Source organism: Eumetopias jubatus, unplaced genomic scaffold (genome assembly GCF_037043125.1).
Source record: "Eumetopias jubatus isolate StellerSeaLion01/CBP00866 unplaced genomic scaffold, mEumJub1_p1.0 scaffold_4, whole genome shotgun sequence".
NCBI lineage: Eukaryota > Metazoa > Chordata > Mammalia > Carnivora > Otariidae > Eumetopias > Eumetopias jubatus.
In genome coordinates, this window is record NW_028274810.1 from 143,176,464 (window position 1) to 143,190,278 (window position 13,815).

Genomic DNA, 13,815 nt, shown 5'->3' on the forward strand with positions numbered 1-13,815 from the left:
GTATTTGCAATACGGTACGAAGTAGGAATTACTTGGAGACAATATGTACGCATGTGAACAGAGGACACAGAAATAATGATCCCAAAATGAAAACTTCCTCTGGGTGGGTGGTGAAGTTGTGCTCCATTGATGGGAGAGCAGGGAGGCAATGAGAACAGAAGCAGGCTGAATTCCAAAGCGAGCGTGGAAATACTCTGTTCTCTCCCCTCTTCCCCCTTCCCCCCCCAGGAGGAGGAGGAGGAGGAGGAGGAGGGGAGTCTCTGGGGGCAGGCAGAGGAGGGAGACCGGACCGGGACCGCGGGATCTACCTTGTAGTAGTCGTACAGCAGGCCCAGGGCAGCAGCACTGTCCTCATCACCATTAATGCTCATCATCGCCTTGGTGGCCGCTGTCAGGGGATTCTCCAAATACGACTTCCAGGCTTCATCCTCACTGGTGTAGGCTCTTCGGGTATTGAACGGAGGGTCACTGGGCATGGGCACTAAGGCCACCAGTCGTTTATTACTTGAAAGCAAGAGAAATGTGAGGTTCATTATCAGGGCAATTTTCTTTTCCACTAAAAATACACCCATTACATGGTTAATCTGTACTTCCCTAGCATGAGGAAGGAAAGGTTAAAACTAAAATGGCTGCCACACTGCATTTAGAAAGCCCCTACACCTCCAGAAGTAAAAATGGTCTTTACAAGGTTGTGTAAGTACTATAAGTTAATCCCCTTCACACCTGATATTTTCCTATTGTCATTCTAGGAGCCAAATCATTCTTATTTGGCTGTTATTTATTAATATTAGAAGGCATGTGACCCTGTGGGAAACAGGTTTCATTTGACTCTGAGTTGTAATTATAAGTAAGTATGTGCAATACATTAAATGTAATCAATATGTTAGCAATTACTAAAAACTTTTATCAAGTTTAATCTACATTTGAAATTACTTGCAAATAATAGACCAATCCAAGTCTCTTAATTTAAAAATGGCAGTAGAAGCTACTTTGTAAATAAGACATATTGCTGATATGCTGCATAATAAGGATATGCAACACCCAGACTCTATATGTGAATCCCATGTTGTCACAGGATCGTACTATGTTTAAATGACAGAGAAGCTCCAGGTTATAAAATTCTCATAGAGAGTGAAGAGAGTATCTGGAGAATTTTCAGTAGAGACAGAAAGAGGTTGGAGTCATTTATCAATCCTAACCACGCCAAACTTGGGTAAAGTAGCAACTGACAAGGCAATTTCTTGCAGAGGATGTGGCAGTGACTCAAATACCCAACACCTATAACAGTCCTCAGCAGCTCCCTGGGCCGGGATCCCCAGTGTAAAGGAGCCTGGAGAGGCTTTGGCACTTGCCTCCTGGCCCTCTACTGTTTGTTCATTGAAACAGAACCAAAATGTAATGATGACATACTGTATTTCAGTAACAGCTATAACTCATAATAACATAACATGGACAAGTGACAGGACTGGTGAAGGCAACACCTGAACTAATGAATGTAAAGTCAGCCACCATGGGTCCTCTATAGTTACTCAGCTCTAAAAAAAGGTACCTTTTTGCTGACACTCCTATGGGACCTTCCAGTGGGAGATGGTCTCTCAGCTCACTCTACGATAGAGAACTAGCATGCAGTCCCGAGAAAGACTGTGTTGAAGGCCCTTTCTGTGCTGGCATGGTGACATGCACTGGTGTAGGGTCAGAAAATGACACTGTCATTGTTGGTAAGATCTATCAGGGAGTGAAGGTGGGAAATCCACATTTAGTGGAGTGGAATCCTGAGCTAGACTGTCACCAGGCCCCTGATTCCAACTCTGCCAGTGGTTTGGTGAAACCATTTGCGAAGAAAGAGACAATACTGACCCAACTGCAAATGAAGCAGATTAAAAGGGTCTAATGATGTTTCTGGAAGCGAAGGGGAAAAACCCTGGCGGAAGGGTTTACTAACCATGAGGCGGGGTGGTGACATGGACTAGCAGTGGGTACTGGAAGTGAGTTCTCGCTCACCATTTACAGAGGTAGAAAACTGTCTGAGTTTCAGCTTTTTCTTGCCTTAAATAAGGACAGCACTACCCACCCTACTTAGCTCACAGTGGGATTCTGAGAAGCAAATAACATAATGGAGAAAACAGAGCTCTGCAAACTGCGCTGTGCTACACAAATAGAGGTACTATGATCACTGCACAGTTCTTCGTTCCTGTGAAGTCTGTAGGTGCACCAATTTTTGGTAAAGTCAGTTAGAACTGAGAGGTGTTAAAAGATAACCATTTTAGAGCGAAACTGAAGTTGTTCACTCAGCAATATTCCATAAGTATTTACTGTGAACTCAACAGGTACCAGGTCTTATGCTTGTCATTGAGGATGTGGTGGCACACGAGACAGACCCCATCCCACTGTCCACACAACTTGCAGCCCAGTGGAGAGAAGGCACCACCATTACAAGGGTAACAGGTGTGAGAAAGGGAAATGGACAGTGTCATGAGGGTACATGACAGAGGGGACCAACCTATCCAGAGGATCAAAGAGTAGCTGAAGTTTCGACAAAGATCTGAAGGTAGGAATGTGTTGTTAGTCCATGCTAAAATGGGCAGATGTGGGAAATATTTTGTAAAGGGAAGAACGTTTTGGTAATTCGGAATAATGGAATTTTCTGACAAAAGGAGCACATTCATATTCATTTTGGAGTCAGCTACAAAAATTTATATACTCTAACAGTAAAATAGCATTTTCTTGTTGTGAAAATTACTCATTTATACAGGATAGGTTTGGATTTGGGGACAGAAATGTTGGTAATATCCTGAGAGTCTATCAGTAGAAGAAATGAGGTCTCTGGGGAGAACCAAGAGAGCAGAGGTGGTGAGCCCAGGTGTGGCAATGCTACCACCACTCCTGCCGCACTGTTTAGCTGGGGCCACCCTGGATGATTCCACCACTTAGAGGGGGAGGCAGCAAATTCTGAAACCTAATCTGTGCCCAGGAAGGTCCAGCCATCACACACACTCCCTAAAATGCTCAGACCTATAGGAAGCAATGAAGAGCTTCATGTTATTTGCAGTGACCTCATCATCAAAAAAGATGTGGATCATATTCTCTTTAAAAACTGAGAGAAGTACATATTGCCGGGGGAAAGAAGGTGTTAATTACAACACTGGCTAATTTCCAAAAGTTTAGCAGGAAGTGCCAGGCTGAAGGAGAAGAGCCAACTCCTGGTTTACACTAAGTGGTGTCCTGATTCATTGGAAAGATTTCTCTTCAAGTCTTCCTTCTTTTTTCTTTAATTTTATTTTGTTATGTTAGTCACCATACATTACATCATTAGTTTTTGATGTAGTGTTCCATGATTCATTGTTTGTGTGTAACACCCAGTGCTCCATGCAGAACGTGCCCTCTTTAATACCAGTTACCAGGCTAACCCATCCCCCCACCTCCCTCCCCTCTAAAACCCTCAGTTTGTTTCTCAGAGTCCATAGTCTCTCATGGTTCGTCTCCCCCTCCGATTTCCCCCCCTCATTTTTCTCTTCCTACTATCTTTTTTAACATGTAATGTATTATTTGTTTCAGGGGTACAGGTCTGTGATTCCTCAATCTTACACAATTCACAGGGCTCACCATAGCACATACCCTCCCCAATGTCCATCATCAGCCACCCCATCCCTCCCACCCCCCACCACTCCAGCAACCCTCAGTTTATTTCCTGAGATTAAGAGTCTCTTATGGTTTGTCTCCCTCTCTGGTTTCATCCTGTTTCATTTTTTTCCTCCCTTCCCCTATGATCCTGTCTTGTTTCTCAAATTCCTCATATCAGTGAGATCCTATGATACTTGTCTTTCTCTGATTGACTTATTTCACTTAGCATAATACCCTCTAGTTCCATCCATGTCATTGCAAATGGCAAGATTTCATGTTTTTTGATGGCTGCATAATATTCCAGTGTGTGTGTGTGTGTGTGTGTGTGTGTGTGTGTGTACCACATCTTCTTTATCCATTCATCTGTTGATGGACATCTTGGCTCTTTCCATAGTTTGGCTATTGTGGACATTGCTGCTACAAATATTGGGGTGCATGTACCCCTTCGGATCACTACATTTGTATCTTTGGGGTAAATACCCAGTAGTGCAATTGCTGGGTCATACTGTAGCTCTATTTTCAACTTTTTGAGGAATCTCCATACTGTTTTCCAGAGTGGCTGCACCAGCTTGCATTCCCACCAACAGTGTAGGAGGGTCCCCTTTCTCCGCATCCTCGCCAACATCTGTCGTTTCCTGTCAAGTCGTCCTTCTTAAAGTCCCTATCCCCCCCTCCCTTGCTGAGTCTTCTGGATTGCCAGTTTCATTGGTTCCTAGCACAAATGTTCAGTCATAAATTGACTGATCAGCCTTTCCCCTATGATGAAATGGTTGATGAATCCGTACATGATTAGTGGAAAGAAATATTCCGGGAAAGCACAACTTTACTAGCTGTTTCTTTTCACATTTTTGATGGCCAAAGGAGCCTTTTATGCCCTTTCCTTTAACTGCATAATGACTTTGGTTTTCTTTTTCTTTTTGTGTGTGTGTGTGTTTCTTTGTTTTTTTGTTTTGTTTCGGTTTTGGTTTTTTGGTGTGTGTTTTAACGTTTTGTTTTTTGGTTTTTCTGCTTCACAGGTTATAATCTCTCTGGTACAGAGCATTGTTGAATAAAGCTTGGTTTAATAAAAACAGAATAATCTCTGGTACACTAAGCAAACATGTAGACTTATAAAGAAAGGAAAGTTTAACAAAGCAGATTTTACCAAAGTTTGGAACATATTCTGAAGCTGAGTTTCATCATCCTTCTTTTGGATCGGCAGCTCTACTTCAGCTCTGGTCAACCTTTTAAGTATTCTTTTTGTAGCTTTAGGTATGGCATGTTCTAGGCAGCCTCAAACACAGAACCATAAACAGCAGCTATAAACTTGATCCCTGGTCCTTCTTTGGAGAAAAGTTTAGATTAATACCTGAGAGCATTCACGGCAAGGCTAAAGGCCATGTTAGCTCACACATATAACTTCTTGTTCTCATTTTTTTTTTCTTTAATCCACTACTTCTCTTTGTGGATGTTGGGAGAACAGTTGAGAGATGAGTCATTAGCGGAAGTAGGGAAAGAGGTGGGGCAGTCATGCGATTGAAATCACAACCCAGGAGTCAGGAAAAGCTCCAGATCACTCCGCCAGAGGCAACCTACCATCCCCCGTAAGCAGTAACAAGAGTCTAATGCAGGAGTGCTTTGCTAGGGAGAAGCTTAGAAGCAGCAGCGTATCACGTCTTTACCTTCTAAAAATATGTGTTGTAATAATCAATAATCCAGACATAAATCTATTGCACTTGGGACCACAAAACAAAAATAAGGACATGACATATTCACACAAATTACCACTTTTGATCCATTTCTCATCATTCATTTCTTTTGTAACTCCTAGGAGGTTGCTGGGTTTTGTGCTTTTTTGTTTTATTTTGTTGTTGTTGAGGGGGTGTCAATCCAGAGGAAGGGTGATTTTGGAGTTGAATAAATCTCAGTTTTAATTTCAGTTTTGTCAATTATTGAATTTAGATGAGTTATTTTCCTTCTCTGAGCTTCCATTTCTTCGTCTATAACATGATATTAATCTTTCAGAGCTGTTCTTAAGGAATAACTCTGATATTCACAGACCAAGTGACTGGCACATTACAGATAATAAATTAGTAACAGTTAAAAGTTATTACTTCTCTTTAGAAATGGTTCTGTTATTTTTCTGTTCAAAATCCAACAGACTGTTTTCAGTTTTTAATCTCCTTGAATTTTCTCAGACATTTCTTACTTCTGTAGAATCTTGCCTTGCCTGGCTTCCAAGACATTGTATGAAGGTGGTTCTCCTCTGCAGCCCATCATTCTTCTAGTTTTTATTCCACCTCAACTCTCCCCTTATTCCTCTCTGACAATCCTGGGGCCTTTGCTCTTTTGTCTCCATTGTTGATTCTTCTGACTTTCATGGATCCTCTACCTTCATAACTAACAGATGTATATTGCCAGAGAGCCAGTTTTGCACTTTCTGCTTAGCTGCTCTGTGGTCAGCTTCAACTCAACATATCCAAACTAAGCTCATCATCATTTCTCAGTTGGGCGCTTCTCAGCCGTCATCTGTCCCTGGCCATCTAGAATTAGATTTTGTGTACTGGTTTAAAATACAGACTCTGGAGCCGTATCGCCAAGGTGTAAATCCTGGCTGCACTACTTATTAGCTGTGTAACCCTGGACAAGTTAGTTAATCTTTCTATACATCAGTTTCCTCACCTGTCAAATTGGGATATACCCCCAAATGAAGTAGAATAATAATACGTGCTCCCTCGTATTTTTGTCAGAATTAAATACAGATACAGTGTAAAAGCTGCATACATGTTAGCTATTGTTATTTCTCTCTGTCCCTTCTACAGAATCCATTACCGTATCCAGCCTCACAGCTTTAGTCTTCTCTCTTCCCACCTCCAGCTAGTCTCCCTATCCAACTTTCCCCTCTTCAATCCATATTACAGCCCTGCGGAATAATCTTCCTACAATGCCTAAGTATGAGTTGGAGCTTCAAGTACCATACAAGGAATGGGGGGAGCTATATTTTTCATGTTTTCATAAAATCAATTTATAGCATATTTGTAAAATTGATTGTGAGCAATAAAGTGCTACACAAATAAAAGTTGCCTTAATTTTAAGAAGCATAATTGTAAATTTAATTTAACAAGCATTGGTCATATCTAAACTTCCTCTCACCTCCTAATTCTCACCTTCAAATTAAACAAATTAAGGATTCATTCTTCTATTCTCCTTCAATGTGAGCTATATCACTAGGAAACCAAGCAGATTTACAAGCAGACCAAAGGCAAAATGGGGAAGACTAAAATCCAATCAGTAAAGGTCCAATACTCATGGGCTGTTCTCCTACCTATTGTCCATCATTCTCAACATTGACCTGAGTTGGGGGCAAAAGGATTCTTCCATCCAGGACAAGCCACTTACCTCTCTCTCAGAAGAAGTGTAGCTTTTATAGAATTCTCAGGATTTCATGTTATATCCTCTACTTCAACCTCCTCCCTCCATCTCCCCAACCTCATCTCTTTCTTGTTCTCTCTCTCTCTCTCTCTCTCTCACACACACACACAGTCTTTATCTTAAGATAATACGAACTCTATTCTCCACATAGAATATTTTATCTTATACTCTGAGTGTTCAGCACTTGGGTTTAGTCTTCATCTACTCTAAAATCTTGTAGCTGATCTATTGTACCTCATTACTGGCATATAATCACTTCGGCTTCCCAGGAAGGGGGCGGGGAGTGGGGGGAGGGCAGCAATATTCAGACCCTAAACTTAAGAGTAAAGTTTCAAGAAGTGACAATTATTCTTTCTTTTGGAATCTTTGCATTCTCTCCATTACCAAAATTATACTTGCAAATGGAAACTGATGAATCAATCACTCTAGCCAGGGTTAATGTCACGATTTAAATGCCCACAATGTTAGTCATTTCACTGCTGTCTACCTTCAGTTATATCCCTCCTTTTGGTGCTTGCTAGAGGAAATCACAAGAGATAGCAGATAGGAAGTATCTACATGAAGCACTTGTTCTTAATGACTCTCACCTTAGCCCTTGACCTAATCCATATAGAATCTGAGGGAAATCAAATGAATCCACAAGCCTGGGGTGATACTGATAATCTTCATATTAATGATTGTTATGTTTTAAAAAGAAAAGATCCAATTAATTCAGTGAACATAGTATGATGCCCTCTACCATGTAAAATGCATAGCTTTAAAAATAATAAACTGTAAAACAAAACTTAAGTTTATTGAAATTAAGATGGTGTCATTTTAAATACACTCATTGCAAAATATGCTGATTCACTGGTTGACACATAATACCTCTCCCTCCCTCTTCCTCCCTTCCTCCTTCCCCTGCCCCCCCTGCACCTCTCTTTCTCTTATTGGTGCCCCAGCTTTGCTAGTGCCCTTAGTCCACCTATTAAGTAATCCAGAACTGAGACAGAGAGGATTAGGAAAATAATTAAGAAGCAGAAAAGGTACAGCATAAAGCACTAGAAACAACCAGAAAGAGAAAGATATCACAATGGGAAGTGGAAAGAAGAGGACAAGAAAGAATTACAAAATGAAAAGAATTTGCAGAGAACTCAATCTCGGATATCACTAAAACTGGTTAATGTGTGTGTGTCTATAAATCAAAATTCAAAATGTTAACAGTAATCGAAGGTGAGTTTTTATTTGCCTCTACTTGTACATTTTTCAAATAGTGTTCAATAATAATAAGTCACACATACTTACTAAGCACCTCCCATATGCCAGGTATGAGTTTTCTAAGCCCCTAGCATGGGTTAACCATTTATCCCTTACAATAGCCTTAAAGTCAGGCATGGTAATGAGGCCCTTTGCACATATGAACACGTCGAGCCGGAAGTGCTAAATCATCTGCCCAGGGTCACAGGGCAGTCTGTTTACACCAGAACTGCATCCCAGAGTGTGAGCTCTTAAGCATCTTTCCCTCTGGCCAATTCTTGACTATGCTCTACTTTCATAATCAGAAAAAAAAGTCACTTGAAAAGAGGGAACTAGAAAACAGTCTGGATGTAACAGTCCAATATGACAAGGGATTTCTTACACGGAAGTAAATGAGAGGATGTCCGAATTCAGGGTACTAGAAAAATTGCTCAAAGGGGAAGTCAATAAGGTCCTTGAAAATAAAGACAACATGTTTAAATTATTTGTAGAATTCCAAGGTACTAAAACGTCCTGCAGACTGCATATCATATCCAGCAACACAAATAAATTACTGGGGAGGGAGGAAGGGTAGCAATTCCTCCTTATTCATCTTCAGCTTGACATAGCTAGAGGCCATCTGTTTTTAAATGTCCTGTGAGAAATGTTAAATAATTGAGATGACAGAAATATAAATTAAATAATTAGAATATATTAGACACACTGTATTTAGATAGCAAGCCAAAATACAATTTTTAAAGGAAAAAATCATTTTCAAACCAAATTAATTTTACAAGTTAAAAAGAGAATCAATTCTTTGGAGGAACTTACCATGCTCAAATCTCTAGCAGAAAGAAACAAAATACAAAAGCTTCTTTAAAGGCTGCAGGACAGACTTCCATCTCAAATCATTCCATGCGTGTACCTCTATCTTAAAGATTTCCCTGAAGTGAGAGAAGTAATCATGTATATAGCCAACGTGGAAATAGAAATTTTAGTGCAATTCTAGAAGACAGAAAGCAAAAGAGACTGGAATAGAGGAGAAACCAAAATCAAGAAGGCTGCACCCCAACTCTGGTGCAAAAGGGGTTAATGTGAAAGTGAGAACTGGTTTTCCCACTGAGCCCAGAAAACTGTAATACAGAGTCTTCTGCATCCATGACCAAGCCAGTTCCTACACAATGTACCCAGAGGAACTAGAGGCAGCATTGACTTTTTTTTTTTTTTTTTTTTGGAGAGAGGGCCGTTGAGCATGGGCATGCAAGCCAGGTGGAAGATGGGGTACAGAAGGAAAGGGAAAGAGAATTTTAAGCTGACTCCACGCACACTGCAGAGCCCCACACAGGGCTCCATCTCAAAACCCCGAAATCATGACCTGAGCTGAAATCAAGAGTTGGATGCTTAACCGACTGAGCCACCCAAGCGCCCCAGCATTTACTTCTTAAATATAGAAGGAGTCAGCCTTTGGGGAGCCCTAGGACCAAGGAGAGAAATAACTTGGTTAAATGCCTAGAGTAACTTCAAACTACCAAATGGAAACAAAGAAAAAAAATTCAGCTTAAAACAGGAAAATCCTCTAATGTGTTCGATCCCCACCTTACCCCCTTGGACCTCACTTGTACATACACGAAGGAATCTTCCAGGTACCCTCAGCACCTGTGGCCACTCCTTCCACTAAAGAAAACAGCCCACCCTGGGAAGAGTGCACTCCACTCAGCTAACAAACCCCACCAGCTCTGATAAGTGAGTAAACTCTTCACTTTTAATAGGAGAACTAAAGATCACTAGATATTTAAGGAAACCTAACATGAATGAAAGAACCCCAAGATGAATAAAACAGCTTATCGATGAGGAAAATAATTAATGTTGGATACAAAAAATAATGTTAAAAAAAGATACTGCACCTACAAAGCAAATGCAGGTTACTATGAAAAGGAAATAATCACAAAACAAGATACATAATTTCAGAAATTAAAAAAAAATTGTATGAGGGTCAAATTGAAAAGAGCAAAAAAATTAATAACCTGAGAGATCAAAGCAAGGAATTTTGCCAATTTTTCAAGAAAAAAAGGGAACTATGAGATGTAGTTAAAAGGCACACAGAATAGATTTAGGGGTATAATGTTCGATTAACAAGAGTGACAGAAGAAAGCAATGAAGATGATGAAAAGGAAAAATAAGTAATCAGAGAAATACTAGAAGAAAATGTTCTCCAGCTGAAGAAAAACTTGAGTCTTGAGAATGAAAGGCTCCAGAGTGCTGGAAAGGATAATAAAAAGACACACATCTATCCATATCCTGCAAAACTTCTTTGTTAAAAATTAAATGGAAAATGCTACAAGTGGAAAAAAAATTAAGTAACTTCCAAAAAAACAAGAAACAGCCAACCAGTCACCTTTTCGTCTGCATCACTAAATTCTGCAAGACAAGAGAAAAGACAGGAATCTGAACGTGGATTTTGTGTGAACACAGCAAAAGATCGATTCTGTGTGATGGCAAAATAAAGACATGTTTGGATCCAAACATCCAAAATAAAGTCATGAAAGGATCCAAAACCTATTCTACTCATACATTCCTTTTGAAAGAATTATGCCTCAATTCAAAGTAAAAAAAGACATTCATGGTAGGGAAGAAAAGTGACACAGCAATCAGAGTATCAAGTAAACCAATAAAATATTAAATTCATCATAAATAATCTCAGATCATGGAAATGAAATTTATGCCACTAAGAAATGATGTATGGAAGTGCTGAATCATATCGTATACCTGAAACTAATATTACACTGTATGTTAACCAACTGGAATTTAAATTAAAACTTTAAAAAAAAGTTTATCTGATAGGGCTCCTGGGTGTCTCAGTCGTTAAGCATCTGCCTTCGGATCAGGTCATGATGATCCGATCGAGCCCCACATCAAGTCCCCCATCAGGCTCCCTGCTCAGCGGGAAGCCTGCTTCTCCCTCTCCCACTCCCCCTGCTTGTGTTCCTGCTCTCGCTATCTGCCAAATAAATAAATAAAATCTTTAAAAAAAAAAAAAGTTTATCTGAGAAAACATCTTCATGGTGAGAAAATTCTCATTTTAATTACTTCATCACTTTGGATTATTAGAGGTACTATTCATTTTGCTCACTAAGACAAAAAAAGAATAAGACCAAGTTCAAATGAAATATCTGAGAAGTAATAGGAGAGCGGCTGCTTTAAAAGTATATTGAATATCTTGTTTTAGGGGCGCCTGGGTGGCTCAGTCCGTTAAGAGTCTGCCTTCGGCTCAGGTCATGATCCCAGGGTCTTGGTATGGGCCCAGCATTGGGCTCCCTGCTCCCTCTGCCCCTTACCCCTGCTCATGCACAAGCATGCACGCGCACTCTTATCTCTCACAAATAAATAAAATTTTTTAAAAAACAGTGTTTAAACAAATAAGTGTGTGTCAATAAGTAAATAAGGTTATGAATTAGAAAAATAAAAACAACATTTGCAGGTGGAACCGTGAGTGATTTCTCTCCATTTAGATTTTATTTAATATTGTTTATGCAACTGAATATAAATGGAAGAAAAGACCATCCAGCTGATAGAGAAGTACTGGACTGAAGGAATTAGCTTTAGGGAACTAATAAGTTGGGCATTTTCCTCTTTGTGGCATCCAGAATTCTTGATTTCCCTTTCTCTGCTTCACACATAAAAGCTGGTCACAGCAACGTTTGACTCGTCGCTCCAAAGCATGAGGCTTCTATTGTGCACCTTTCCCTCTTCACCCAAATGGAAAAGCTCCCTCTGATTCCTTTCAAGAATAGATTTCTACCCTGTGAACCCTCCCAGTTTGTGACCAAAAGGTCTACTTAGAAGAGAAATGACATTTTAAAAAGAATCTCATATTTTATGCAGTTTGTTCCAAAACTACTTGGAACTAGATATAGTCTACATTATCTATGTATTTGTTTGTTTTATTATGTTATGTTAATCACCATACATTACATCATTAGTTTTTGATGTAGTGTTCCATGATTCATTGTTTGTGTATAACCCCCAGTGCTCCATGCAGTACGTGCCCTCTTTAATACCCATCACCAGGCTAACCCATCCTCCCACCCCATTCCCCTCTAGAACCCTCAGTTTGTTTTTCAGAGTCCATCGTCTCTCATGGTTTGTCTCCCCCTCCGATTTCTTCCCCTTCATTCTTCCCCTCCTGCTATCTTCTTCTTCTTCTTCTTCTTCTTCTTTTAACATATAATGTATTATTTGTTTCAGAGGTACAGATCTGTGTATTTGTAAGGATTGCTGATGGCCTGAGGTAAAACTTGTTTCCATGTTTGTGAAGAGAGTCACAACATTTAAGTACAGAAAGAGATCTTCATCATTACCCACTCCAAACTTCTTGTTTTACAAATGGGGAAACTGAGGTCCAGAAAGATCCTATCACTTCTCTAGGACTGCACAGGTGTCTTTACTAACATCAAAATGATTAGAGGACAAGTTGCAGGAAGACATATACACTATTGGCAAATTTGTAGTGCTTTGTGGACACAGAAACACTCTTCTATTTGCAAAAAGGTTCCCTCCTCCACCCACATCCCTGCCCTTAATTTCTCCCTCAATTCACTGAATAAACCTTTACTGAGCTCCTACTGTGCAACAGGCACTGACCTAGGTGCAGGGGGCAAGCATCGACCAAGTAAGAAAATATCGGCTACTTCCTTCCTTCCGTCTTTCCTGACTTCCTTCCAGTAATCTTATCACCAGAGCTTCCACTGGAAGCCAACAAAAATCTAATCCCAGTGCTCGCACTTGAGGTCCTTTTTCCACAATAGGCTCCAATCCTTAGATATAGGAGAACAGGTATAAAGATGCAACAGAAAATTGGATTGTGGAAGGCATGTATTTCATATACAGAGGCACTTCTATTTTATAAACCACGAAATTAAGACAACATTGATTGACAGGCTAAACCGAGTGCCAACTATGGGCTGGTATTGCTCTGACTCCTGGGATACAGTGATGAAAACCACAGATGCAGTCTCCGCCCTGGTGAAGCTTTTGCAGATGAATAATCACTGCAGATGTGACAAGGGTTAATGAAGAAAACACAGAGGGTGCTATGAGAGAATGTGTCATGTGGATCCTGTGGGGGCCACAAGCACTTCACAGTCGTCCCACTACAGAAAGCACAGTGACCAAGGAGCCCACTGCCAGTTCCGAAATCTACCGCGACATTTGTGTGGAGGCCATGCCTCCTCATGGGCTGCTCCGAGGCAGTCATTGCACATGGCAGGACAGACCCAATCCTGGAAGGCAGGGGACTCCTCTTATGGCTGACTTTGGCTTGAAGACTCCCCTGGCCTTGCCGAACCTTCCTGAGAATGCAGAGGAGTCTTGCAGGCTTCCACTCAACATTCCTTCCTTCTCTCCTTCGCTGGAGACCGTATTTGCCGGGGGGGGGGGGGGGGGTCTCACAGCCCTTCCCATCGCTGCCAGCTCCCTCCCCCATGTTTTCTCACAGGTGGTTGCCCTAATGAAATCCTTGCATGTTTAATCCCACCTTCGAGTCTTCATCTCAGACAGCACAGACTAACA

General features: G+C 40.7%; 1 protein-coding gene across 1 annotated transcript in view; it reads right to left on the reverse strand.

Annotated features, from left to right (window-relative positions):
- GRHL2 (grainyhead like transcription factor 2) overlaps positions 1–476 on the reverse strand; it is a 107,419-nt gene extending 106,943 nt beyond the window's left edge. Inside the window, exon 1 of the mRNA XM_028112213.2 lies at positions 309–476. Within this exon, the coding sequence (XP_027968014.2) occupies positions 309–476 (168 nt within the window). The remainder of the gene's footprint in view (positions 1–308) is intronic.
- Positions 477–13,815: the final 13,339 nt, after the last annotated feature.